Consider the following 27,642-nt stretch of genomic DNA (forward strand, 5'->3'; position numbering starts at 1 on the left):
TGTCAGGTATTCTGTCCCTGCAGTGAGGGGGTGTGCTGTGGCATCTGTGCCTACTTAGATCAGGAGGTGGTGAGAGAGTGCACAAAGTATGCACAACATGGGAGGGTATTGAAAAGAGCTTGCCATGTTCTGCTCTCCCCATCTTGTAACACAAGAGCAATGGGCCAATTAAAACAAAAGGTGGCAAATGGAAGCATGGTTCCTCTCATCCATCTTGCAAGCGCTGCATAATTAACCAGTGAAGTTTATTGTCTTAGGCTGTTATGGAAGCATTAAATCTTAAGTGACTTTGACCGTGCTTTCTAGAAAACAAGGCTCCCTGGAGTCCTTCTAGTCCATAGCTTTTTATAAAGCTTTTCAGAAGGGCTCTTAAACTTCATGATTTTCCTTTGCAGCAACTAGCTCTGGCTGCTGTTGGAGACTGGTTAGTGAGCTACATGGACCTGGGGCGGAGCTGACCTGGCAGCCCCTAGGTGTCTTTTCTTGTTTGCTGAAAAGTAATGACCTGTTAATCTGTTTGTACAGTACCTAGCACATTGGAGGGCAGGTCTGCAGCTGGTGCTCTGAAGTGCTGCAGCAGAAATACGTGGTAATACAGGGGCCTAGACAGTAAAGGCAAATGTGTCTTGGGATGGGCTCTGCCTGCTGGCCTGGGTCTGACTTGTCTGTCCTGAGGTTTACAAGCAAAGAGGGCTGGGTGTTCTTCAGGGGGTGCAAGCCCTGTTCATGCTGCATCTATTCTATTGCTAGGGGTCTGCAGGGAGATAAATCCAGCACCTTTCACCCCACCACCTCCATAGCCTAGCAGTGCCAGGCTGCCTCCATGCTAGGGAACAAAAAGATTCCCACTGACAGTGTGTGGGGGTGCGGGGGCATTTCTAAGGATGTTATGGAAAGAATGTGCTGCTTCTGTGTGGGAGAGGGCCTTAGGTGCTACACAGATACCTAATGAGAGACTGGGGCTTAGTGCTTGACTAAACAAGGAACCATCATGGCTCCCACTTCACAGATGGGGAAACTGAGGCACCCAGTTGATGTGAGGTGCTCCAGGGAGTCTATGGCCGAACCAGGAATCAAACCCCTATCTCCAGAGTCCCAGCCCAGCACTTTGAGCATGAGCTTATCATTCATTGCAGGCTGAGCCCTGGGCTTTCACAAATGCATTTCCTAGCAGGGCGCAGCAAGAATCTGTAGGTGAAGCCTGGCGCATTTACTGGACTGAGCTCCCCTGCGTGTGCTCCCGAATGGAAACTAATCGAGGGCTGTCTCTGTAGCAAACAGCCAGCTGCCTGCATAAACCCCAGCTGGAAATCTGGGTAATAGATTTAATCCGGTGAGGGATTTAATTAGTTCTACCCAGAAAGCCAGAGGTGGGGAAAAGAGAAATCATTAGCTACTGCTGGCCCATCACTTATTTTCATGGGCTCCCTCATCACCTCTCCAGTTCAATCATTCTGCCTGTTCAGCCCCAGTAATCCCTCTCTGCATCTGCAAGCAACAAAAGCCATGTCTTTTTTTTTTTCTTGTCCTTTAGAACACCATGTTCTCCCCTGCAGAGCAATTCGGTGTCTGCCAAAGGGGTGTGTTTTCAGTGAAACCGTAGCCTCTGGATGATTGAGTTAAATTGCCCACCATGTGGGCCATCACAGTCCCTCGAGGCTTCTCCATCTCCAGCGCTGCACAGTTGGTTAGCTCCATTATGTTCCTAGTCAGCTATGCAGCGCTGAATGTCATATTGGCAGGGCTTCCTGTCCTGTGGAAGGAGAAAATATCGGGCTGTGAGCGCCAAAGGCAGGATGTGAGGCAAGCTAGACCATGGTCTGTCCTTGTCTGGCAGGTACAGGACAGAGGAAAGCTGTCATGTGTCAGTATTGAACTGAGCTGGTATGAAATACAAACCAGGCACAATCTGGCCAGGATCAGAGAACCTGCAATTCTGCGTCTGCTGGGCAAAGGGGGCGTGTGTAAGCACGTAGCACAGGTGGAGGTTCTGCTCTGCAGGCTTATCAAAGTCCTGCTGAGGATGCAGAGGGAGGTAGCTCTGAGCCCAGAAACCCTGAGCTGCTTTTCCAGAAGGGCTGAGCAATTAGGGAGCAAAGCTGCCAGAACACAAGGTGGGTGGGGGTGATGACCCCAGGTGGAGGCAGATAGGACCAGGACACTGGAGATCTGGGTTCTAATCCCAGCTCTGCTACTGAGTCCATGTGACTGTGGGCAAGTTACGGAGCCTCTTTGTGCCTCAGTCTGCTCCAGGGGGGACATCCTATGTAGACTGAGCTTGTTGGGGCAGAGTGTGGCATGAGGGGGACTTGATCACTGTCTGAGCCTCTCGCGGGGGGGAGTGAGAGCATGCCCTGATGTCTCTTCAGGCTGTGTAGGTGGCTAGCCCCATGCGTTGCTTCTGGTCATTTGGGTAGGGCTAGAAATCAATTGCCGTGGGGGCTACATGCCATCCTGAAGGCCTGGTGTAGCCCAGACAGCAGCAAGATAACCACAAGGGGTGGTTGTCATGTGTTTGGCAGCAGGGATCAAATCTGAGCTCAGGATCTGAAAGCCTGAGCTAAAAGAGCTCACCCCTATTTGTGGGGGTTCTAGATGTCACACAGGATCAGGAGAACATCTCTTTGAATAGCTTGTGAGCCCACTAGCGGTGCTCACTGTGTTTTAGGGGATTTCCCAGGCTAGCTGGCACAGTAGGATGTACACAGCCAGGCCTTGTATCTCCATAAACACAGGTAGCTGGGTCTTTACCCAGCACCAACCCCCTAGGCAGAAGCCAGACAGGAACCACTGAGACCCAACACCTGCAGCCCCCCAGGGTGCAGTGGCACAGCAGGGGTCACCCCCACTCGCATGCCAGCTCATAGACCTTCTCCCTGGTGTATTTTGAAGGGCACCAGCTACTGGCCCTACTTTCAGGGTGGGGATATGATCTAAGGGAGCTGTGCTGGCCCGTTCCACCCTCCCTCTCTCTCTCTCTCCAAGCCGAAGATGAACGTGGTGCATGCGTTGCGCTTGGAGCACCTGGCTGCACCGCGAGTGGAGGCAATGGAGCGGCCAAACCTGCGGGCTGTGGATCAGCTGAGCCCAGAGATCAAGGTGGAGAAATATGTCCTGCTGAGCCTAGATGGGAAGCTGCTGGGGCCAGAACTGAGCCGGATCCGGAGTGGTAAGGCCTCAAGGGGGGAGTGGGAGGGGAAACAGGGCTGGAGATGGAGGGGAATTTGGGCCTTGACCCTGCTGGGGCCCAATGGATCCTGTATTGCCTGTGAGGATGAGCAGCCCTCACCTCTTAAGGACCCTGTGTCCCCAAGTGCCTGTCAAGATCTGAGACAGACCCTGCTGCTGAGAGCTCCCAGCCTAGGCAGACCAGGGGTGGGAAGGGAACCAGCAGCTCAGAGGTGAAGTGAGCTGCTCCAGATCATGGAGCCAGGAAGAGAATCCAGGCAATCCCAATGAGAAGCTTGGAATGGTATCAGTTGAAGATGACCATGCTGCTCTGTCCAGCCTGGCTCTGCAGTGTTGCTCCTCATCAGACTGTGGGCCTGTGGTTTCACCAGGCCCCCAGCCTCGCACCGCTCACCTTTGAGTGGGGCACCGCATGCTTTCCTGGCCTGGCCCAGTGCCTGGGGCAGGGTGTTGCATGAGAGCCTTCTTTCACTGTGACTTGGTGCAGAGGCTCTGGAGTCCCAGACACTTGGGTTTCATAGGTGCCTTGAGCCTCTACCTCTTTCCTTTACCCGCAAGGGGGGTGCCGCTTGGCCAGCTCTCTGGCCAAAAGGCTGGTGGAGTCGGTGGCAGGACTTGCACCAGGGCCAGTGCACGTGGCACTTCCCCATGGTGGCCCTGGGCCAGCATTATTGGGCTGACACATCCCTCTCCTCTCCATGATCAGAGATGGCTCTGCCCCTGGAGCGCCTGGATGTGGAGCTGCCCCAGGATCTGCCGAAAGGCTGCCTCTCACACAAGCGTCACTCCCTGCCTGCCTTCCCCTTCTCTCCTGCCAAGAGCCCCTGCAGCTCTTCAGGTCTCAGGTAACTACAGGACAGAGGGCCCACGGCATGGGCTGCTCCTGCTAGACCTGGCATATGGTATAGCTTGACGCCTTGCCTCGGACGTGGAGATGGAGCCCAGGGAAACTGACTCCCAGCATGCAGTGCTCCACCTTGAGCTGAGCAGCCAGGCATTTGGCACTGCAGTGGCCTGTTCATTATTTAGTAGATGCAGAGCCCCAGACATGGACTAGTGCTCCTTCACGCAGGTGCTGTACAAATACAGTCCTTGCTCCAAGGAGCTGACAAGCTAAGGAAACTCCTGATCACTCAGCTGCTGCTAGGCTGCATGCTGTGACCATGCAGAACTCCATGAGGGTAGCACTTGGAGCCCCTGTCACCTGAGCCCGAGGACCATCTCCATTAACTGTTAGTGCTACAGGGCCGTTCTGGACCCATCCATTAGAGGGTGGTGTCTATTCTGAAAGCTGTGCCCCTTAGGCTGTGGGGAGGGCAGCCTGATGTTTCTTTCTCTTCCAGGAGCCCCAGGAGGAGCACAGAAGCGCTGTGTGTTGGCCACTTCCCCATGGGGCTCAGTCAGCTTGTGACCGGGATGCAGAGTCCTGGGCTGCGAGCCCATGTGTCGCCCTCTCCTCAGGGTGCAAGAAGTCTGGCTGCACAGCCCAGGGTTACCCCAGGCAAGGTCTCTGGCATCAAGACCAAGGCAGGTGAAGCCGTGTGCCGCAGCCATGGGCACCGGATGCAGCCGGAGTCTGACAGGAAGCAGCAACAGACACAGGGTGGAAAAGGGGCCTGCTAGGAATGACTGATGGGGCAGGGGGTGGTGGTGGAGGAGGGGGACATGAGTCTGTTCCTGGCTGGGCAGGACTTGTGGCCTCTGGGAATTGCCGGTGTCTCCAAGGGGGGTGGGGCGGGCAGTACTTGGGAGCCAACTGTTTTACAAACCCATCAGGGGCCATGAGCCCCCAAGGCACAAAGGCCCTGGCTGCCCCAGCCGTGCTTTTCCCCCCCCCCTGCAGCTAATGTGTGTAACCAAAGGAATTTTAAATAAAACACTCTCTGCATTGTGAAGGCTTCTGGGGGCTTGTCCTTGTTCCAGGGAACTGCTTTAACTCAGCCTCCTGCTGGCCAGAGGGGGGGGCCGGGCCCTCTATAGACCACAAGGCTGGCACTGTGCCCTGAATACAGGGTGTCGCAGTAGCACTGATGGACCCCAGCAGAGGGTGGGGCACTGCACAGTGAGACTGTCCCTGTCCTGAAGAACCTCAGTCTAGAGAGACAAGTGGTGCAGGATGGGAGATGGGGAAACTGAGGCATGGGGAGTTAGTGGTGCAGCTGGGAATGGTTCTAGGTGTCCTGAGCATTAGTCTGGTGTTTGAACCCAGGGGGAGGGGCTTCCCCCCTCTGCTTGCTTCCCATGCCTGCACTGGAATGTTTAAATCCAAATGACTTTGGCTTGTTAAAATAAACCATTAAAACTGTTCTGTTCCTTCTCCAACACCTCCCTTCCCTCCTTCACCTGCCCATAGAACCTTGAGGTGTGTGTGTGTGCGCACACACACACACCAGGCTTCCCCTCAGCTTCCGGTGTGTTAAGGGATGTCTTACCGGTACCAGCAGGCTAGTAATTAGCTTTTCCTGGCTAATGGCACTTACACCACGAGAGGGAGCCAAATGAGAGTGACCAGACTCAGTGAATGCAACTTACTCCAGGATGTGAGCAAATCTATTTCAGTGTAACTGATGCTCCCCAGGGGGCACCCCTGAGCTGCTGGCCATCACCTGCTAGCATGTGGCAATCTGTCTGGAGATCAGCTCCCTGCAACCACCAGCCTCTGGCAACCCAAGCAGGGCTTTGCAGGCCTTGCTTTCTAGGGACAAGTTAGCAGCTGCTTCACCCCAGCCACTGTGGCCTTGGCGTTTGTCCCCTGTTACGTCCATCCCTGTTCTCCTAGACCCACCCCCAAATGACCAGGTCAGCTGTTCCCAAAGGACTAGGGCACAGCAGCTTGTCAGATTCAGGATCAGCACTTAGATACATTTATGGTGAAAACAAGGGTAACTTGATCAAAGAACAGCAGGTGAAGGAGGATATTGGAAACCCTGGTTACATATGACAACAACCTCCTCTAGAGACAGTACTTAACTAGCAGATTAACCTCCTCTTGAAAGAAGAGCATCTTGCCCAAGGTTCTCACCAGTGTTCTCAATCAAATCTGGTTGAGGACCCTTTGTTCATGAAGAAAACTTGCTGCCTAGTTCCTCTGGAGGATGACTAGGTGCCATCTTTGTCCTCCAACTATAGTCAAATAAACCTTGATGAACACATCATGCTAACATTCCCCTAACTTGCTGTTTTTCTCATTAGTTTCTTTCTCAAGTCCCCACTGGCTGTTCATGAGCACTTGAGTTAGAGTGCTACTGGTTGCTGTTAGAGACAAGGTGGGTGAGGGATCCTTTATTGGACCAACTTCTAGTGGTGAAAGACAAGCTTTTGAGATTACACAAACTGCTCTGTAGATCTGGGAAAGGTGCTCAGCATCGTCGATAAATACAAGATGGAACAGATTTGCTGTAGCATAAATAGCTAACACATATTCCAAGACCCCATTCAAACTGAAGTGACCAGCTAACACCTCTGTGGCCACTGGATTCTCCCCCCACCCCACCTTAAAAAAAGGGGGGAATGGTTACTGGGTTACAGATTGTTGTAATGAGCCATAAATCCAGTGTCTTCCTTGATTTGTAGTGTCTAGCAAAGTTATGAGTTTAAGCTCATCTTTTGAAGGACCAGCCTTCGAGGACAAGGCCTGAGAGGTGAGATATGGAGTGATCACTCTGTGACCAGCGTTCCCACAGGTGATGTGGGGTTTGTATCTTTTATCGTTCTTCTGTGTTGAGTTTGTTTCAGAGCATCATGATTGTCTCGTTTCCCCATGTTGTTGAGGCATTTTGTGCACTGGGTGGGATAGGCTGCATCTGTAGGAGCCATTGATCTCAAAAGGTGTGTTGGGGCAGGGGGGCATAGGTGCAGGTTTTTGCATCTGTTCTGGCAGGGTCTGGTGCTGGTTTGCGTTGGGGGAGGGGTCTTGCTTCTGGTGATGAGGTAGGGGGTGGGGGAGATTTCTTTCAGGATGTGGTTCCCATTGAGAATGGGTTATAATGGTTCAATGATAGCTTGTATGGGCTCCAGTGTGGGTTGGTAGGTGACAACTAGAGGTGTGAGGATCTCCTGAAAGAGCTCTGGCTGTGAGCCTGAAAGCTTGTCTCCCCAACAGCCATGGCTACAATGAAAGATTTCTCCCCCCCGCTCCCGTCTTTCTAACACATTTTCTATTAGAGACCTCACGAGACACTCTGTAAATACCAGACTCTGGAGTCGTGTAACCCTTACGCCCTCTACCAATTGGCACCAGGAGGTCTGAGTCAAGCAACCTCCAAAGAAAATACAAGGGAGAGTCCCAGACACCTGCCCCTCTCTCCCTTGCTAGGGGGATGGGGGAGATCTGTGTTCTAGTCCAGCTTTGCCACTGACCTGTTAGGGGATCTTGGGTACTCACTCTGTGCCTCAGTTTCCCCTCCCATCCTGTGTCTCTTTAGATTGAGCGCTTCAGGGTAGGGCTATTTCTCACTGTCTGTGCAGCACCTGGTACAAGGGGGCCCCGGTCATGGTTGGAGCCTCTAGGTTCTATGATACGAATAATAAATCTGTTGTGAGCCCTGGAGTTGTGCTGGGAGAGCACTACCAAGCAGTGCCTGAGTGACCGGGCTCTCCAGCTCCTCGCTTCACGCCGCAGAGGAACACAGCGTGTGCCATAAGAGGCCCCAACAGCCTTGTTATCCGAGCCAGGGCCGGCTATAGGCCTATTCCGCCGAATCGGGCCCCGTGCCCAGTGAGAATCCCTTCCCTGGCTAGAGGCGCCTTTTTAATTTCTCACCTGGCGGCGCTACGGATCTTCAGCGGCACTTCGGCAGTGGGTCCTTCAGTGCTGCTGAAGACCTGGAGTGAGTGAAGGACCTGCCGTCGAAGTGCCGCCAAAGACTTGGAGCACCGCCCAGTGAGTACAAGCCCCACGTGTTTTTGTTTTTTTTTTAATTTATTATTTTTTTTAAGTCATCCCTGCCGGGGCCCCATCAAAACTGTTCGAATTGGGCCCTGCACCTCCTAAAGCCGGCCCTGATCCAAGCATTAACACAAACCAACTTCCTCATGAGAGGGGTGAGGCCCTGGTGCGGCTGAGTGCTTCTGATGTTCCCAGAGCCCATGGGTGAACTGCTAGCAGCCAGAGAGGGTGTTACTGAGGAAAATAGGTTGGGAATCTTTTTTCCTGCAATTTTTTTTTTTTTGGCGGGAAACTGATTTCTCAAAACTGTTCATGACCCGGGACTGCTTTGGATGAATCTCCTGCCTGTTGGAGAAAGTTTGCAATTGTCCATTTTGTTTGGTCATTTTTTCTTTAAATAACCAACTCCTGTTTGGAGCAACATTTTGCTTTGAAATCTAACTAAGCAGCTGAGAAACAAAACGTTTGGTCTGACCCCCACTGAGTTTTTTGTTGGGGTTGCAGACATTTTGATTCAAACTCTTGCAAATATGTGCCTGCCTGGAAAGCTTCCTGCCCACCGTTAGTTGAGTTTGGGGCAGTGCAGATGTTAATATGATGCCCAGGACACTGCTTATAAGAATTGTGTGGATTGGAAGGGGCAGAGCCTCCCAGCTGGCTGTCCCCTCCCCTCTTTCAGTAGGAAACTGGCTTTAGTTTCTCTCTGGGGCTCGTGTTGCACATGCAAAATAATTTATAGACCTTTCTTCACAAAACAGGTGGTTTTATAGCTCCCACTCTGCTGCTGCTTCTTGGGCCTGATCCTCAAGATTCTTGGGATTTGAGTCCCAGCTGCATTACAGACCCCGTCCTCACCTGTGAGCTGCCAGGGTCCTTGAGCTCGGCTGGGCTCCCGCAGCTCCTAGAGCAGGGGTAGGCAAACTTTTTGGCCCCAGAGCAGCATTGGGGTTGCCAAACGGTATGGAGGGCTGTGTAGGGAAGGCTGTGACCCCGCCCCCGATAGCCTGCCGACTGCCTCTCTCAGAACTGCCGATCCATCTAACCCCCACAGCTCCTTGTCCCCTGACCACCCCCTCCTGGGACCACCTTCCCCTAACTGCCCCCCTGTGACCCCAGTCCCTTTCAGGATGTGGCCCTGTGAACACGGGCAGAAGACTCAGGAGGGGCAGGGGCAGCCATGGAGTCAGAGAGAAGCGGTGGTTTCCCCTTCAAAGTGCTGCTTCTCTCCAGCCAACTGTGGGGCCGCGCGGTGCTCCTGCTGAGTCCTCTGGCTGCATTCCCTGTGCTCCTGCAACCATGGTGCCACCTGCACCACCTGCCTGCTCCCATGTCCCTGCAGTGCAGCCCTTCCCCCCCACGGGGGGTGTGCTGGTGCTGAGCTGCCCGAGTACCTGGCCTTGGGGCCTCCTGCTCTTGGGGGGGACCCATACTAGGGCACCCTGTGTTCACTGGTAAATCTGAGCCGTGCCACCCAGCTGGAGCCAGCCACACTGCTAGCACAGTGAGCTAAGCCTGTGGGGGAGGGGGCCAGCCAGGAGCTCAGGGGCCAGGCAGGACAGCCCTGTGGGCCATAGTTTGCCCACCTCTGTCCTAGAGCCTGCCATGAAGATCCCTGTGCAGGAAAGCACTTCTGGCTTCATTGCAGATACTTTCCTGAGCTGGAGTCGTTAGTGGGCAGAAGCAGGCATGAGCTGTGTTGCGTGGCGGGGAATCTGGCTTGAGGCAAACATCCAGAGGAGAGCAGACCCATCCAGAGTCAGCTGGTGTTAGGAAATGCTGAGAGAACTTTGTCTTCAAAGCTTTTCTCCCCAAGGCTGACACTTGTGCATAGGATGGCCAGGTACCAAATGTGAAAAATCAGGCCAGGGTGGTGGGGTTTATAGGTTTCTTATATAAGACAAAGCCCCTAATAGTGGTGTGGTCCTGGTAATATTGGGACATCTGGTCACCCTACTGCACCCCAGCACTAGCCCTCCCTTTCCACCCAATAAACCCCCCCAGCAGCAAAAATCCCTCAGACAAATCAATCTTCACAAAAATTATCAGTGAAAAAAGCCCAGCCAGAAGTTTCTCTCCCCTGCCCCCAAGGAAAGAGAAGTGGCAGAACCTCCATGAAATCTCCTAGTGCCTTTGCTACTGATTTACATGGAAAGTGCCCAGAACCCAGGGTGATGGGCAGCTGCATGAACATCCTGGGCTCGATGGGAGAAGGGCCAGCGTGCATCACTGGGGGAAAAGGGGTAGAGCCAGGACTCTATTAACAGTCCCAAACCTTTGTATGTGGATTTAAGGTTGGCTACCTTAATTGATTGCTTAATTATTTGCTCCATTATCTTTCTGGGTCCAGAAGTTAACATGAATTGTCCTTATTTCCTTCTATAGGGAGATATACGGTAAGAAAAAAGGTGTCTTCCATAAGGCGACATACACTAATATATTCGTGGCCTTCTATAAGGAGAAATGAGGTACTAAATGGTGAGCGCGTTCCATCTGAGGCAATACGGTACCCCATCTCCTCTAATACCACCTCCGTCGGGGGGGGAGGGAAGAGGAACAAAGAGACCAATCATAACTAGGGATACCGTGATTGACATTCTGATCACTAATCAGATATGGCTTCTCTAGAAATAGTACCCAACCTTTTCTCGAGAAGCCCGCCTCTCGCAATGAATTGGATGGTGTGGCAATGTGGCAGAAATTCTGTCCAATGGGGATAGGGCAGAATGAATTTTTTTTAGTGCCTCTTAGAGCGACAGTCTTCTCCTCCAATGAGAAACCAAAAAAAATTGGGCTAGTCTAAAAGTACCGCCTTCCTCGACCGTCATGAATGAACTATTGGTTGCAAGAAAAGAGTGACAGCATAAGAGACCAATAGTAATCGGAAAGTAGACGAGGACGTCTAAACACCGCCCACTCAGATTGAATTACGGGCTGCATGGCCTCTCTATTGGTTACACCCACAGGGTGACAGCCGTGCCGACCAATAGGATTCGCCGCAGACGGACTGGGGCGGAGTGAAGAGCCGGGGGCGGCGCTGGAGCCGGATGAGGAGGCTCTGAGGGGAAGTTTGGCCGCCGCCGCTGCCGAGAGCCGTTTGCGGAGCCGCCGCCCGAGACGCGGGGAGCCCGGGCCCTGCGCCGCCATGGGGAACCGGGGGATGGAGGACCTGATCCCGCTGGTGAACAAGCTGCAGGACGCGTTCAGCTCCATCGGGCAGAGCTGCCACCTCGACCTGCCGCAGATCGCCGTGGTGGGCGGCCAGAGCGCCGGCAAGAGCTCCGTGCTCGAGAACTTCGTGGGCCGGTGAGTCCCGGGCCTCCGGGGAGACATACGCAACCTGCGTAACGTGCGCCCCCTTTCCCTTCGCACGCAGTGGCAGGGATGCGACGTAGTTCGCCGGAGCTCCGTTGGTGAATCCTGCGGCCGGGTGTACGCCGTTTGCGTAAATCGATGTGATTAGAATGGCCGGGATGCTACGCTGCTGGCGTAGCTGGGGTCTGTGAATCTCTCCGGCGGCCTTGCGCTAAGCGCGCGAGCGCCTCTGCCCCCCTTTGCGAATAGCGCCTGGGTGGGTTGTACGCCGATTGCGTAGCTGAGCGCGCTCTGTGGTCTGGTACCCGCGGAGCCGTGCGCAGTTGGCGTAGGGCGCGCTGGTGGGTTTACCCCGGCGGCTTAGCCGGGCCGCTTCTCGGTGACTTGGGTGGAGCGCGCTTGGCCTGGGAGCCTTGTGTGGGCGCCGCGGTCCTTACGCCAATGGCTTAAACCGGGGTCTTGCCAAGGGGGAGGGTGTCTCAGTGGACGCAGCTGGCGTAGATCGCTCTGTGAATAGCAGTGGGGAGTGCTAGTTCTGGGCTGGCTGCGGGGCGGGGGCTCTGGCCTGTCATCCCGGGCCCTGGGGGGGAGGGGGCTGGAGCACTCCCCGGGTACATCCCCTCCCCCCGGGTGCTCTCCAGTCCTGGGACACAGGGAAGCCCCCGCCCCAGTGGCTGGGGCACCCCCCCCCATCCTGTCAGGGAGCCCCTCCTGCCCAGGGAGCAGGACGCGGGAGATACAGGATTCTGCTCTCACTGAGCTGATCTGCACCCTGGCGGTTGGAGGACGGGGTGGGAGTTATCTGTGACTTAATCTGGGGCTCACACTGGGCCTACCCCAGTCCCTCCTGAACCTTGGGAGCAGGGCTGAGGACGTTGGCCCCACTTGCTGTGGTCCCTGTGCCTGCTGAAGGGACAACTTTTCCTTAACTGCCTCCCTCTCCAGCTCCTGCAGCAGAAGCTGAGGTCTTGCCCACTTTGTATGTTCCTTAAAGACCCCACGGAGCTGTTCATAAGGTCGCAGGTACCACCCTCTTGCCTTTGTCCCCAGGCAGATCCCTTTCCCTCTCCACCCCCATTGTTATCCTGGTGTGCTGTATGTTACCCCAGAGAGAGAGAGAAGAGGGGTAATTCCTGTTTGTCTTGTGGTTGAGCCATCTCCCTTTCAAGTCAATGGGATCCGAATTGGGGCCAGTAACTTGTAATGCCTGCTGGGATCCTTCATAATGCAAGAAGCTAGAGATGCATAATATGAGCAGAGTAGACCATTTGGCATGGAGGGTTATTCTAGTATCAGTCTTCATTCCTTATGCTCCAAGGAGGAATATCTTTAATCTTTGTAGTGGTAGGAGCCAGCACCCCGTTTGATATTACTGATCGTACATTAAACACATTTTCATGTATACCCTGAACACACTGGATCTGCATTATGGTACTGCCTGGACTGTGTAAATTGAAGTGATGGTCCCCAGTTCAGTGATAGTTTTCCAAACCACTGAGAAATGGAGCAGAGGTGGGCTTTAGGAACTGCTGAAGATTGATCATGTGAAAAAGAAAGTGCATCTGTCTTCTGTAGTCAGGCTGGGTTTGGTCCCTGTTTTATTTCAATGGTCTAAAAATAACCTGGATTGCTAGAGTTAATTGCACTGTGCATCTGTGTTTTATTTGCATTGGTAGATCAAGATCTGGAGTCAAGCTCTGTGTGATACTTCAACTAAACAGCTTGGGTTGTTGTGTTACTGACTAGCACTTTTCTTGCAGATTAGTTTGGGTAGATGTCAGTGTCTTTGAATTCCTTAGTCATTACCTGCAAAACACTTTTAACAATCATAGGAGGATCTACAGGAGAACAAGTGTCTGAAGAGGGTGGAAGGAAGTCTTATGTCAAAGTAGCTGACAAGGTATCCTGAGAGCAATTCTTAGTACAAGGCCTCTAGAAACTGGATCCTGTTCTTTTTAATAGTGTTCAACATGATTCTATTAATTTACTCAAGTTAATCTTTGAAAACACAGACTCAACTTTAAGTCTGTCGTCTTCTGTTACTATGGCAATAATGTCCAGTGGGCTCAGTTCAAATTGGGGTCGCTAGTGCAGTACACACACAGACCTGTAAACCTGTATTGGAGTCATTAGGCTTCTGCATGGGACCCCCCTTCATGGATCTGGCTGCAGGATCTAGGAAGATCAAAACAGAGAGAGTTTACATTCGAAGACAAGACGCAACAAGTGGGGTTGACAGACAAGGTGGGGAGATGGGGCAGAGGCTGAGATGATGGTGTCAAGGTAATGTGATGACAGAGGGTAGCTACTGCACAAGTGGACTTCAGAGTCCATTAGAGCTTTGGGTTTTTAAAGACTTGACTTACACCTGTCTCCATCTTTGGAGATAAATAGTAGCTTTTAATAATTTCTGCTTCTACAGTGCCTAACCCCTGTGATCTGGGGAACAAAGTCACTTCTTAAGACAAAAATTAGGACTTACAAGGTGCTGTTTTGTCTTGCTAAAGTTATCTAAGTTTTCTATGTGTTTAATCTATGCCTTTTCTATAGCTTGTCTGAGCTTTAAAGGATGGTGGTGAAGGGCTGGTAACTGTGACTTTTGCGACTTGTAGGATTTCTTTATGATGTACTACACATTTAACTAAAGGGGTATATATAGAATCTGTCTCCAGCAATGCCTCATGGTATTGGATGGTGGGTAGTTTTCAATAAAGATCAGTGAGGTGCACTGGGAAGTCGCATGGTCCAGTGAATAAGACCCTGAATGGGGAGTCAGGAGACCTGGGTTCTAGTTCTTCCTCTGCCACTGACCTGCCGGGTGACCTTGGGCAAGTCACTTTGTCATTTTACCTTTCTGTGGCTCTGTTCCCCTCCCACCCTTAGTCTTGTTCTAGACTGTATAAGGCCTTTTGGGCAAGGATGGCTTCTTAATATGTCTGTAAAGAGCGCAGCACAGTGGGGCACCATTTGGGTTAAAGCAGATACTGTATTGGGTTCTTCTTGATATGTACAGTATCTGTGCCTAAAATTCTGTCCTGCAGTTCCACTCCCCACCTCCTCTGTAATGCTTGGGCTTGAGTACAAGTCATGTCTTCATCATCTCTTTTCCAAAAAGCAGTGTTCTGTTTGACTCAGGCTGGGCTGTTTTCCTTGTGATTAAGAGGCTAAAGCATCCAAAACCATAACAATCTCAGACCAATACTTTTATCTTTTCTGTTAGAAGAAGGTCACATGGGGTTTGCCACTGTCTTGCTCCTGCAGTTGAATCTTTTCACTTGTTTAAAATTTCCCTAGGTTGGTGGCAATACGTGCCCATATGTTTGAGATCAGAATCTGGGGCCTTGTGATGTGGCATCTGAGGCTTGGTCTTTCATTATCACATGGGTTTGAGCCACGTTCTGGGTTAGCAGCTTGCAAAGAGGTTTGTGGTAGGGGGAATTGGAAGCCCACTGCTTCCATCTTTATTACTTGCTAGGCTTATAAAAGACAGCTGGATCAATTGACGTCCAGTTTTGTAAAACAAAACTTGCACCTGGGCTGATGCATTGCGCCAAGCTTTGTTACAATTTGGAACAACATGGTCACGTTATTACCTCCTCAGAAGCTGCCAATGGCTATACTGGCAGCCTGTAATTATAGTGACACTGCAAGCCCAGCACCATAATTAAAAATCTTTGTTTCATGGCTTTTAAGCCTTCAACAAGGAGTCCTTTAACAAGGGGTTCACTAAAATCTATAGAATCTCTTTCAGTAACGGTCTGAATGAAATGTCTGAATTAGGCAGGTTTTACGTGAAGTTTTTTTTAGGTAACCTGGAATCTTCCAGTCGAATCTTGTATCTCTAACTTTATATTACAGTGGGGCCCTTGTGCTCATAATTGAGGATAATTATTATGTCTTTGGTGAATTCTGCCTTCACTTGGCGTCCTCAAAGTAGTGTTTCAAGACTCTGACCCACAAGACCAAGACGTTTCTCCCTGTGTGGTAATAACAGTGGCATGGTAACTTCCACATTTCGCTTTCATACAACACAACTAGAAAAGCGTTTGGGACAAAATTAAAAGAGAATGTAGATCTAAATACCTATATTTGTAACAGTGATAGTTGATTATAGCTGCTGCTTGATTATAGCTGCTTGCAGTAGGGTGCAGAATAAAGGATGGATAGCCCTGAAACAGTTAACCCAGCATTAAGGTTGTAAGATATTCAAGGCTGGGACCATCTGCTTGTATTGTGGCGCCATGCTTACCACGATACAACAATACAAATGTTTACCAAGTTCCATGTTCCAATTCTATATCAAATGAAGGCTGTACACTTACTTGGAGATAGACCTGGATTCATCTACTTTGGGACGGATCTAATATTTTGTGTATGAGAAGGTAGGGGCTGGATGCTGGACAGTTCAGGCTTTTTGGAACGAATGCTGACTCCATTGTACAGGGTGCTGTACGTTGAACAAAAAGATGGTCCCTGCCTCAGAGAGCTTCCACTCTCTGCATAGGACGAAATGACCGGTGGATACAGGCGGACTAATGGGCGAGTAAAAGGAAACAAGGCCGTAGGGGTCAACATGGAAGCAGTACACTCAGCAGATCAGCAGCTTAACTGTTAAGTCTTTGAAGGCATCACAGCAAAGCAGAGTTTGAAACAGGCCAAGAACATTTGTGAGGGGCAGCTGGGGAGAATACATGAAGGGGCTTGTTTGAAAACGTAATACGCGGGTGCTGGGATCTTGGCTGGTCAGAAATGGGAGTTGACCTCTAGTGAATGAGAGAGAAGGCATAAATGCCTTGCAAGTGAAGCCAAGCAGCCTGTGTTTGATGCAGTGGAGACGGGGGAGCCATTGGAGAGATGCAGGGAGAACCATGCTGCATAACATTTGTTGTCAGTAGTGAGCCTGACAAGCAAGGTGAGGTGGTATCATCTTTGATTAGTTTCTTTTGGGGAGAGGCAAGCTTTTGAGCTTGCACAGAGCTCTTCTTCTGGTCTGCACAGCTGCAACAACACCGCATACAAGCGTAAGGTAAATCATGTTCCCATGCAGTGGGCCCGAACCTTTGAACTCGTGAGCCCCTGCTTAATTTTACTTGCAGGAGTAGTCCCATTTCTGTCAACAGGACTGCTTGTATGTGTAAAATGAAACTGTTGCCGGTTCTGGCCCTAATGGTGATGAGTGGTTTTCTAGTCAGGTTCTTTTAAGACAAACATCTCCCCTCCTTAAGAGCCCCATGGGCTTGGAGTTTTATTTGCAGCACTTAATGGAAATTTGTCATTTCTATGTAAATAGTCTGTTTGGATGTCAACATCTCTTGAGGATATTTGCAATCCAAACAGAATAGCACTGGGCTGATGCATGAAAACAAGGGGGTGAAATAGACCAGTCCTGTTTGTTGGGAAGCTTGTGGGAGCTGAGTGAAGAGTTGAAATGTGGGTGATGCCAACAGAGAAAAGGAAATTATTATTATTATTATTATTATTTTATTATTTTGGAAACAGCTTTTCAGTCTGCTTTTCCGTGGCTCTCACCATGGCACATTGGAGTAATGGCTAATGTTAGTAATACAGGGAATTAGTTTCATCAGTTTCCATCTAACAATTTACCGGCTTTGTTTATAAAAGTTTCCATCCTTTTGTACTGGGAAACTACTGACCCTCTTGCCTATACATGGAAATATTTGATGCTGGTAAATTACCCTTTAAGATTTTTGTTTGCTCTGTCATACTGGTCTGGTTTAATAGTCCTACAGTAACAAATTGGAGGGCCAGCTAATGTGTGGGCTGTAAATTATTGCCTAGGAAGTGTCATTAATGGCTGAGCAATTTCAGTATCCTGTCCCAGATGCGTCAGAGGAAGGGGCAAGATTCTCCAGTGACACCACTACATCTCAGGCTACCTTAAGTTCAGAGTTGCCATAATTAGTTAGGCACAGAGAAATCCTGAGAAATGGCTGGAAAAACTGCCACTTTCTAGCAGTAACGAGAGGGAACATTTCAGGTCTCCTTCCCTTGATAGCAGCGCTTGTTCCCAGGCTGTGATAGCACCTGAGCTCCAGTACTTGCTGTTCAAGAAGCAGGAGTATGCTTTGCTTTACCTGCTCGGGTTAATCACAAGCCTTGAGGTTTATTAGCTTATTGGCCAAAGATAATGGGGTGGAGAGTGGGGGAGGTGTGGCACAGTGAGGGGTTTTGGATCTTTGTGACATAAGTTAATTATTCAAAATCAATTTTGATTTGTTTTGTGATAGAGCCTAGAGGCCTCAATTAAATTGGGATCCCGTAGTGCGGAGCACAGTGCAGACACAGGAGAACAGCCCGTGCTCTGAAATTCTCAGTCTGGATAAATGAGACAAAGGAAGGTTTATGAGCCCCGTTTTACCGGTGGGGAAATGGAAGCGTTGACAAAATGACTTGTCCAAGGTCATGTAAAGAGACTGTAGCAGAGCAGAAACTGAGCTCAATGTTCAGGGTCCCAGAGTAAGTGTGCTCATTATTTTAATGAGATGCAGGGAGTAAAATGTATTCAGGGTGAAGCTTTTTTGCCCATAATACTCACTGAAAAAGATGCAAGGGGAAACAGAGTAGTGGGTGCTCTTGCCAGTCAGAGATGAGTCATTTCAACCCTCTTATGGAGAGAAACGTAAGAGGAAATATAAAGTGGTGCGTTAAAATTGCATTACTAGCAGTATTCTAACCCAGCCTGTTGATGTCACAAATGAAATGCGCATTGACTAATCCATCTTTGGAACCCTTATAATGTCAGTACAAATGTGCTAAATGCTCTTAGTCTGCCACTGACCCTGCAGTGGCTCTGCCAGTGACAGCCTGACAAATGGAAGTGTAAAAGAGACTTCAGTCTACATAAAATTTGACCATTGACTTGTAGTGTGTCCTTGGCTCATCGGGCCCAAGAATCACAATGGAGTCATTGTGAGCCACCAGTTGGGAGGTCTGTCCATTGACATTTGGTTCCTCGACTGTATTGTCAATGTGGGCATTATATCTTGTTCATAACATGTTATCAATACTGTTAGTGGTTGTAAATAAAACGTTAATGAAACCAGGAAGGATGCAGATGAGGTTTCTCAGCAACTTTTAAATGTCTCAATTCTGGTGACATGCAGCAGCCGTTGTGCTTCTAAACAGCTCTGTCCTCACCCCTGCCTGCATCCTGCAATCTCTAGTAAAACACTTGCAGTCCACCATTAATAGGGAAATGTTGGAGCAGTAGCAGTGAGCTTCGGAGGAAACGGATCAGAGAGGCAACAAATAAATAAATCTGTATTCCTAAATCTAGGTAGAGAGAACTTCCAGAATATTACAGCTTCGGTTAGGTGTTTCAGGGTAGGATAAATATACAAATGACTGGTTCTTATGTCAAGCTGCTGGGTAGTAATACTAACAAACGGTCTGAAATCACAGTGTGTGTAGAGTGAGTTGTCTCGCTGGATTTTAGTGAGCCCATTGAGATGCAGCTTGGTGCATCTGAATTATGGCTGTGTCTGAATGGCTCAGGATTTTTCCTAGGCCAGGGGAGTAGTGAATGATAACCTGTGGGCTCAGGTGCATGAGAAAAGCTAGAACTTGGAGTATCCATGGCAGAGGAGCCAGCTGGTTTGAGAGAGAGAGAGAGAGAGAGCCACAGAAGGGTGAAGTAACTAAATAAATTGAGCACCTTTCAGTGATGCGCTTCCATCTCGAGCATGTTAGACTGTTCCCACCATATCTAGACATCTGTTCCTCTGGCCAGGATATGGCTTTATGAACTTCCTTCTAAGTCTGAGCAGCTTCTAGCTGAGGCTCTCCAAACACTTTACAGATATTAATGAGATCCCTCCCCCTTCGGGAGGAATGTGTTATCCCAGCTGTAGAGTGAATTCTGCCAGGAACTGTCTGTTTGTGTTTGTACCACACGTGGTACAGCAGGGCCAGTCCTGACTAGGGTCTTTGGGTGTGATCAGAGTCGCAGAGGTAAAGTGACTTGTCCAAAGCCACCCAGCAAGTCTGGCATGGGGAGGGGGTGGAGGAGGAAGCCCCTCTTCGCTTTGTTTAAGGAAGAGCAGGCGTGGATCCCTTATGAAGAATCTGCCAAGATAAACAGCATTCTAGGAAGATTTAACCTCTAATAAAGGAGACCAGTGCAGGGAACCACAGAGCCATGAGCCTGACAAGTGCAAGCAAGACCTTCCAAGTGGTAAAATACAAAGAGACTCGAGGCTAGGGAGCTGACCTGAAGGGCCTTTGCTAATGGAGATGGTGCAAATAACAGGAGGGTATTAAATGGCATCCTGCTCGCTTCAGTCTAGCTCAGTAAGCTAGATTGGCTGCTAATGGGTGAGCTGGAGGCAGGTTAGCAGGTGCAGAGCAGCAATAAAGGAAGTCTTGTGTGCTATGGCAGTGTCTCAAAAAGACAAGGTGGGTCTTTTCTTGAACCAACGTCCATTTGCTTTTGGAATACACTTTTCACATGCTTAGCCTCTGGCTGCCAAGAGCTCTTGCAGAACTGGCCATTCCAGTTACTGCCTCGCCATTTTAAACAGGGAAAGGACCTTTGCGTAGGGTCCTTGTCCCCTTCGACGCGTCTTCTGAACCGAAGTTTCTCATGGATAGGAAGACTCCCATTTATGCTGCCCCAAGATAAGCGTGCCTGACCCGAAGTGAATGTGGCAACGCCCTTGACTTGTAAAACGCCCACACCCTGCCATTCATGGACACCACTTAGGAACGGACTGGCTTCAGTACCACACAAAGGTTGGCCCATGTCTCATTCGCCACATAGGCGTTCCCTCTCCCTCTCAGTAAAGTAATCTCGTGTTAAACAGCGGACACGTAATCTCCCTTGTAGCTGTACATTCAAATAGTACATCACCCTGCCTTCTCCGCAGGAACAAACCGTGTTCACCTATGACCCTGGGACTAAAGGGCAAACAAGTTTGTGCTGTTTGGCCTGATTCCTTTAGCCCTGTGTGAAATGAACATGCAGCAGGAATCTGGGTTCTGTTTCCTGCCTCTGCCCTTGACTCGCAGTGCAACTGCACAGCAGTCCCACTTCCCTTTGTCACTGGGCTTGTGAGCACTAAGCTTTTTGGAAAGTGTAAAATCGTGTGTGTACTGGTGCTATTCAACGGCGAGACAAAGATCCGTGGAAGTGCAGCTTGTTGTGTTAGTAGCCTCTGCTTTGCTGCACTGTAACAGATGACTATGGGATTGTAAAGAGTTAGCTGTTTATAGAGAATTGGGTGTGCATGCCACTTTGCAGTCTAAAAGAGCAAGGTCCATGCACAAAGGATTTAAAATAAAGCTCAGACTGAACTTCTGTTACATAGGGGAGGGAAGTCATTTCCATGGGCACTGAAGGCAAATGTCACGAAGATTTAGCAGGTGAAACAGGGAGGCTTTGTAAAGATAAAACCCCCCATAAAATCTCAGAAGGTTGCCCTGGAGAACTTGGGTGACCTGAGTTGAGGCTGGATTACGCAGCCTACTCAAGGGTCACCTTTTAGAAAAACAAAACAAACATGGGTTACAAGAAACCTTTTGGTCTCCTAGTTACAGAACACAGAAGTGCAAGCTGGCTGCTTCTCCCCCGCCAGTAGAAGTAGCCTGTACTTTTATCTTGGGCCTTCCCTGTGCCACAACTTATTAACTGGGCAAATAGTGCACAGGCCTTAAGGTGGTTCTGGGCCATCCTAGCCTCTCTCGTTTAGTTCATAGCATGATTTAATCATCGTGTGGACAGAACCTAAGGTTTCTAGAATTGTATTGCAAGGCTTCCTCTATACTGCTTCTAATTCAGCTTGCCCAGCCACTGTTGATGGGGCCCAGACATTGAACCCACAAGGAAAACACCCTTTTAAAAAGAACATTCACTTCCTAATTTAAAAAATGGGCCAGAACATCCTTAGAGAGAAACGCTAGAAAAACTAGTTATAACTCCAAGGGTTGGTCCAAGCAGCCTCGTGACAGATACTGGTACTTCAATCATCTCTGGGCCCAGACAGAGAACAATGCCGCTGCAGTTCCAAACCATTTTAAAATTGTATTTGGAATGGCTTCTGATGATGCAGATCTGGATGCTAGCAGCCATGTTCACATTTCTTCTGAACGGAACGTTCTCATTGATGTACCTTGGTGCTCTAGGGCCCCACTAACCTTGGGATAAAAGTACTGTGTAAGTGCATCATGTTTTGAGATCAGGCCCCGAATTGGACAGTATAATGTAATTCCAACAGTTCCTGGTGAAAGGGCGAGAGGCAAACAGAACAGGGAATAGGTTATTGAGAGACGTGGTCTTATTTTATCACCCATATTTAAGATGGGTTTTAACAAACCTGTCAGGTCTCTAGCAGTGACCATGAGATGGTTGAGTTCAGGATCCTCACAAAAGGAAGAAAGGAGAGTAATAAAATACAGACCCTGGACTTCAGAAAAGCAGACTTTGACTCCTCAGGGGATCCTGCCCTTTAGTTCCCTAAGGAGGCTAATATGAGGGGGAAAGGAGTCCAGGAAAGCTGGCTGTATTTTAAAGAAACCTTATTGAGGGTGCAGGAACAAACCATCTCGGTGTGCAGAAAGAATAGCAAATATGGCAGGCGACCAGCTTGGCTTGACAGTGAAATCTTCAGTGATCTTAAATACAAAAAGGAAGTTTACAAGAAGTGGAAACTTGGACAGATGACTAGGGAGGAGTATAAAAATATTGCTCAAGCATAAAGGGGTGTAATCAGGAAAACCAAAACACAACTGGAGTTGTAGCTAGCAAAGGATGTGAAGGGCAACAAGAAGGGTTTCTACAGGTGTATTAGCAACGAGAAAAAGGTCAGGGAAAGTGTGGGGTACTTAATGAATGGGGGAGGCAACCTAGTGACAGATGTGGAAAAAGCTGAAGTACTCGATACGTTTGTTTGCCTTGGTCTTCAGTGTGGGAGCTGACCTGGTCTGTGATGTCCTGGACAACAGAGTGTGTGGAGGAGGTGAGCAGCCCTCCATGCTGAAGGAACAGGTTCAGGACTATTTAGAAAAGCTGAACATGCACAAGTCCATGGGTCCAGATCTAATGCATCCAAGGGTGCTGTGGGAATTGGCTGATGTGACTGCAGAGCCATTGACAATTATCTTTGAAAACTCATGGTGATTGGGGGAGGTCCTGGATGATTGGAAAAGGCAACTATAGTGCCCATCTTTAAAAAAGGGAAGGAGGAGAATCTGGGGAACTACAGACCAGTCACCCTCACCTCAGTCCCTGGAAAAATCATGGAGTAGGTCCTCAAGGAATGTATTTTGAAGCTCTTGGAGGAGAGGAAGGTGATCAGAAACAGTCAACATGGATTTACCAAAGGTAAGTCATGCCTGACCACCTGATTGCCTTCTATGATGAGATAACTGGCTCTGTGGATATGGGGAAAGCAGTGGACATGATGCGGCTTGACTTTTGCAAAGCTTTTGATATGGTGTCTGACAGCATTCTTGCTAGCAAGCTAAAGTATGGATTGGGTTAATGGACTATAAGGTGGATAGGAAAGCTAGACTGGCGGGCTCAACGGGTACCGATCAACGGCTCAATGTCTAGTTGGCAGCTGGTATCAAGTGGAGTACCCTAGGGGTTGGTCCTGGGGCTGGCTTTGTTCAACATCTTTATTAATGATGGGATGGATTGCACCCTCAGCAAGGTCACGTATGACACTAAGCTGGGGGGAGAGGTAGTTACACTGGAGGGCAGGGATAGGGTCCACCGTGACCTAGACACCTTGGAGGATTGGGCCGAAAGAAATCAGATGAGGTTCAACAAGGACAAGTGCAGAGTCTTGCACTTAGGATGGAAGAATCCCAGGATGGAAGAATCCCATGCACTGCTACAGACTAGGGACTGAATGGCCAGGCAGCAGTTCTGCAGAAAAGGACCTGGGGGTTACAGTGGATGAGAAGCTGGATGTGACTCAGCAGTGGGCCCTTGTTGCCAAGAAGGCTAATGGCATATTGGGCTGCATTAGTCGGAGCAGAGCCAGCAGATCGAGGGAAGTGATTATTCCCCTCTATTCAGCACTGGTGAGGCCACATCTGGAGTTTTGCGTCTAGTTTTGGGCCTCCCACTACAAAAAGAATGTGGACGAGAGAGAGAGTGTCTAGTGAAGGGCACTGAAAATAATAGGGGGCTGGGGCACATGACTTACAGGGAGAGGCTGAGGGAACTGGGCTTGTTTAGTCTGCAGAAGAGAAGAGTGAGGGGGGATTTGATAGCTGCTTTCAACTACCTGACAGCGGGTTCCAAGGAGGATGGTGCTCGGCTGTTCTTAGTGGTGGCAGATGACAGAACAAGGAGCAATGGTCTCAAGTTGCAGTGGGGGAGGTCTAGGTTGGATATTAGGAAAAACTGTTTCACTGGGGGGAGGGGGCGGGTGGGTGAAGCACTGGAATGGGTTCCCTAGGGAAGTGGTGGAATCTCCTTCCTTAGAGGTTTTTAAGGCTCAGCTTGACAAAGCCCTGGCTGGGATGATTTAGTTGGTTTTGATCCTGCTTTGAGCAGGCGGTTGGACTAGGTGACCTCCTGAAGTCTCTTCGAACCCTGGGAGTCTGATTCCTCCCGTAAGATGGGAGTAGATGGGGCTGAAGTAGAAGTTAGCAGCAGGAAGCCAGTTGCTGATTTGTGGAGGGGTGTGTGGCTGCTTGGAGTACAGGCCCACATCATCATGTATATTGAGCTGGGAGCCAGAGAACAAATGGCATGTAAGGACTCATGTGAGACTTCCGTATCTTGGGTTATTCTGAGGATTGTGGCTGAAAGGTGGCACTGAAGCAAAGCAGAGAACAAGGGAAAATAAACCAAGGAAAGCAGACCTCCATTGCAGACTAAACACTTTGTCTTCCTGCTGGTTCCCGCCCATTGCTGTTGCAGGAACAGATGTTGTGTCCTCAGAATCTGTATTTCCAGTCTCGTGGGAAGTTGTTTATTCCACATGCTTGGTGTGAAGAGTTCATTGGATTTCCTCTGACGGCTCATTTTCTCAGCTCTGTCCCAGTTCTGCTCAGTGTGCAGTGCTTGGTGTAGCATGCTTCAGGCCCACACTTTGCTACCGAGCTGTGATGCACTGCAGCACAAGGCACCAGCTAGGCAGAACGGTGTCCGCCCCCAGCATGCTCTTTGGTGCTCACCCATTTAGCCACCCATGATGGCTGGATTCTGCACAGCTCAGGCATCCACTTGTTAGACGCTAACCTTGCAAATGTGAAGTGGGGTCTCGCTGGCATCTTCTTGAGTCTGCAGGCAACTTGAAACAGACTTGAGAGGAAAACTGTCATAGTCTGTTAACCCTGGGGTCTAATGAGGGCACTCAGTGTGCCAGGCTTGCCAGTTTGCACACCTAGCATGCAAAATTAACACAACTGTACACAAATGTCACTCACGTGCAATAGCTAAATAAAGGGCAAAATAGTGGAGATGCCTGGCAGGCTTCTTCACACTGTGGTGATGTGCTTTTCTTAGCCCTTATCTGAGAGCAAATGGCACAGCTGCAGCGCATCACAGCGATGGTGGAAGCTATAGGAGTAGGAAGGCCAAAAGCTTCCCACTGCAGGAGGATTTGGAGAAGGCCAGATGACTGTCTGGCTGAAGCAAATGGGAAGGCTCTCAGCACAGTCTTTCCTAGGCAGCGTTTCTCTCTTCCGTTTCAAAGCAGGTGAAGCCAGGAATGCTAGACAGACAAACGGCTCAGAAAACCTGCTTTACATGTCCCTCACTCCTGCCCTAGCAGCTCCTGTCTAACTCTTGTTCTCAGTGCAGTTGTAGAGAAGAACTGGAGCCATTAAGTCTGCAGTGATTGTCTCTAACAAAACAGCGTGCCTAGGATGTGGAAGAGCACGATTTCCGGACAGAGGAGTCCAACATGTAGGTCTCTCTCAATGGCTCTGCACGCTTGAGTTTCTACCCAATAGAAGGGGGTGGGGGTGACTCACTCTAAGACTTCTGTCTGTGTCCGAGGAGTGTTGCCAGCTCTTTGTCTTCTGCAGTTCATCAGAAATCCAGCCCTTATGGGAAATAATTCGAAACACTTACGCCGGTGTGGCTTCCAAGAATAAAAAGAAAATGACCGAGTCTCTTTCCTCTGTTAAACTGTCTGTCTTTGAGTTTGCCATGATGAGCACTTCACTTCTAACAACCTGCGATCTCTGGTCATTATTAAAATGTTGGTGGCTGGAAAAGCAGACTCTTCTACTGTGAACCTTGATATCCACCACTTACAAGCTGTAAGGCAAAGGGGTACCTGAGGATACGGGAGCTGTGCCCCCCTCTGTTTGACAGTGCTGCTGTGCTTGTCTCTTCAGCATGATGGGCATGTCATACAGCTCCTTCTATCTACGCCAGCTCTGCCGTAGCATAAAACTGGCGGCATCCTCTCCAGAGGCCTCAGGAGAGGTTGTGTCCTGGTAGTCAGGAGAATTAGAAACTCATCCTGTAACGAGGTTCCAGCCTCTTAGAGAGGAAAACAGGAAAGAACTGTGAATATGGGAGACTTGGGTGAAAACTGAATGGAAGGATGGTGTTGGGGTAGAGCGCTGGGTTCTGCTGCAGATCCCCAGTGTCTTTGGGAAATTGAGGTACAGCAAAAGGCGAATGACTTGCTGTAAGCTCATCAGGGCCGGGAGCACGTACAGGGTTCGCCACAATGGGGTCTCTAGGTGTTACCGTTATAGAAATAATAAGGTGCTTGTATGCTACTGCTCTCTGTAGTATGGGAATGCCTTAGTTTAGCCTTGTGAGTAACTCCAGCTTATTTATTTCCTTACAGAGACTTCCTTCCCCGTGGGTCTGGAATTGTCACCCGACGTCCTCTTATTCTTCAGCTAATCTTCTCAAAAACAGGTACAGTGGGGGGCTGAATAGCTTGTTGCTCCATAACGCAAAACACCAGCTGTTCCCTTAGGGATATGGGCTTGGGGATGTCTGCGGTTTGCTCTTCCATCTGGATAACAAGTCCAGTACCTTTGGCAAGTGCAAACCTGTTTGAATGTCTGTCTGTGTTCGAGACCCTTGTAGTCTTGCCACTTAACAAGTTTATGAATATGAATGGAACAGCTCTGGCTCTCTTAAATACTCCTGGAACAGGGTGGTGTGGGAGGTTTTTTAAACTGCTGGAAAGAAAATGTGCTGCTCAGGAGATGAAAGCTGCCGTGTGAGTGGCGAATGAACTAGGAGGCTTGCTTTGTGTAATTTGGCATTAGTACTGGCGTTTCAGTGTGCAGCTAATCAAGAACGTGTACCATAGGCAGAGATAACTGGGGGGGAAAACTCTTTGGCAAATCGCTTCCGCATTAATCTGTCAGTTTACACTGCAAATTAAGCAGTATTGATTAGTCCAAATTAACCTATTCTGATTTGTTTTCAAAAAATCCACTCCTTCACAAACCTAAAACTCTGGCCTCTTATAATGGGGTAGATTGTCATAATGGTTTCTTCTAGCCTAAAATCTTGGAAATACATGATGTCTAAAAACCAGCTGTAGCCCTAAAGGTTTTGAGAACAAACCCACTTCTGGTCTGGACAGGGGACCTATTACTGCAGGCATTAACATTACCAGAAAGTTTCCTTTTCCTTGTTAGTTTGCATTTTCCTCTCTGTCCCTGGCCTCAGTCCCTCCTGGGTCATGTAGCATCACTGATATTCATGCTGCTATTCCTCAGAGCAGAGAGAGAGTTGGGCAAATTGATCTCTTCCCATGTAAAAGACCAAATGGAGCTGTCAGACTGAGCTCCCTGCTAATACTGTGACGTGGTCAGTTAACACAAAGCCATTCCTGTTCTCCCAACGAAAAGGTCAGGGAGTTGCTGCTTTACCAGTGTTACACTTAGAGGGGGGGTTAATTTACTCCAGCAGATTGTGATGGCAGATGCTTTTTAATAAATACAGCTTTGAGACACTGTGACACTTCATAGCTCTTCTTACATGATCATGAGCATTTAGTGATCCCAAAGCACAGGGACAACCCTCTTCTCCTGGTGTGAGCATATGTGATTTTTGCAGAACTTCAACTCTTCACGAAACAAACTTGCTTATAAAACCATGGCCTAGACTTGCTTATAAAACCATGGCCTAGATCTTTTCTCCTGCCACTCTAGCAGTTCCTTGTTACTCTGCGAGTGATGGTGTTTGAGGTCCCACAAGTACTCCTGTTCTTCTTGCAGAAACAGTAGAAACAAACCTTGATATTGGATCATGGCTCTCTGCCCCCCAGATACTGATTGTGATTAAAAATGAAAAG

At 49.4% G+C, this 27,642-nt stretch overlaps 1 protein-coding gene across 11 annotated transcripts in view; it reads left to right on the top strand.

Moving 5' to 3' along the window:
- The first annotated feature begins 11,110 nt into the window (after nucleotides 1-11,110).
- The window catches only part of DNM2 (dynamin 2), a 65,312-nt gene continuing 48,780 nt past the window's right edge, over nucleotides 11,111-27,642 (top strand). For 4 of the 11 annotated variants that reach the window (XM_030545885.1, XM_030545884.1, XM_030545888.1 and 1 more), the window contains exons 1-2: nucleotides 11,112-11,380; nucleotides 26,173-26,246. In XM_030545885.1, the coding sequence (XP_030401745.1) occupies nucleotides 11,220-11,380; nucleotides 26,173-26,246 (235 nt within the window). In that variant the 5' untranslated portion in view covers nucleotides 11,112-11,219. Of the gene's footprint in view, nucleotides 11,381-26,172; nucleotides 26,247-27,642 lie in introns of all 11 variants that reach the window. The other 7 variants (XM_030545883.1, XM_030545889.1, XM_030545886.1 and 4 more) reach the window with 3 other exon arrangements.

This window comes from Gopherus evgoodei, unplaced genomic scaffold (genome assembly GCF_007399415.2).
Source record: "Gopherus evgoodei ecotype Sinaloan lineage unplaced genomic scaffold, rGopEvg1_v1.p scaffold_40_arrow_ctg1, whole genome shotgun sequence".
In the NCBI taxonomy this organism is placed as follows: domain Eukaryota; kingdom Metazoa; phylum Chordata; order Testudines; family Testudinidae; genus Gopherus; species Gopherus evgoodei.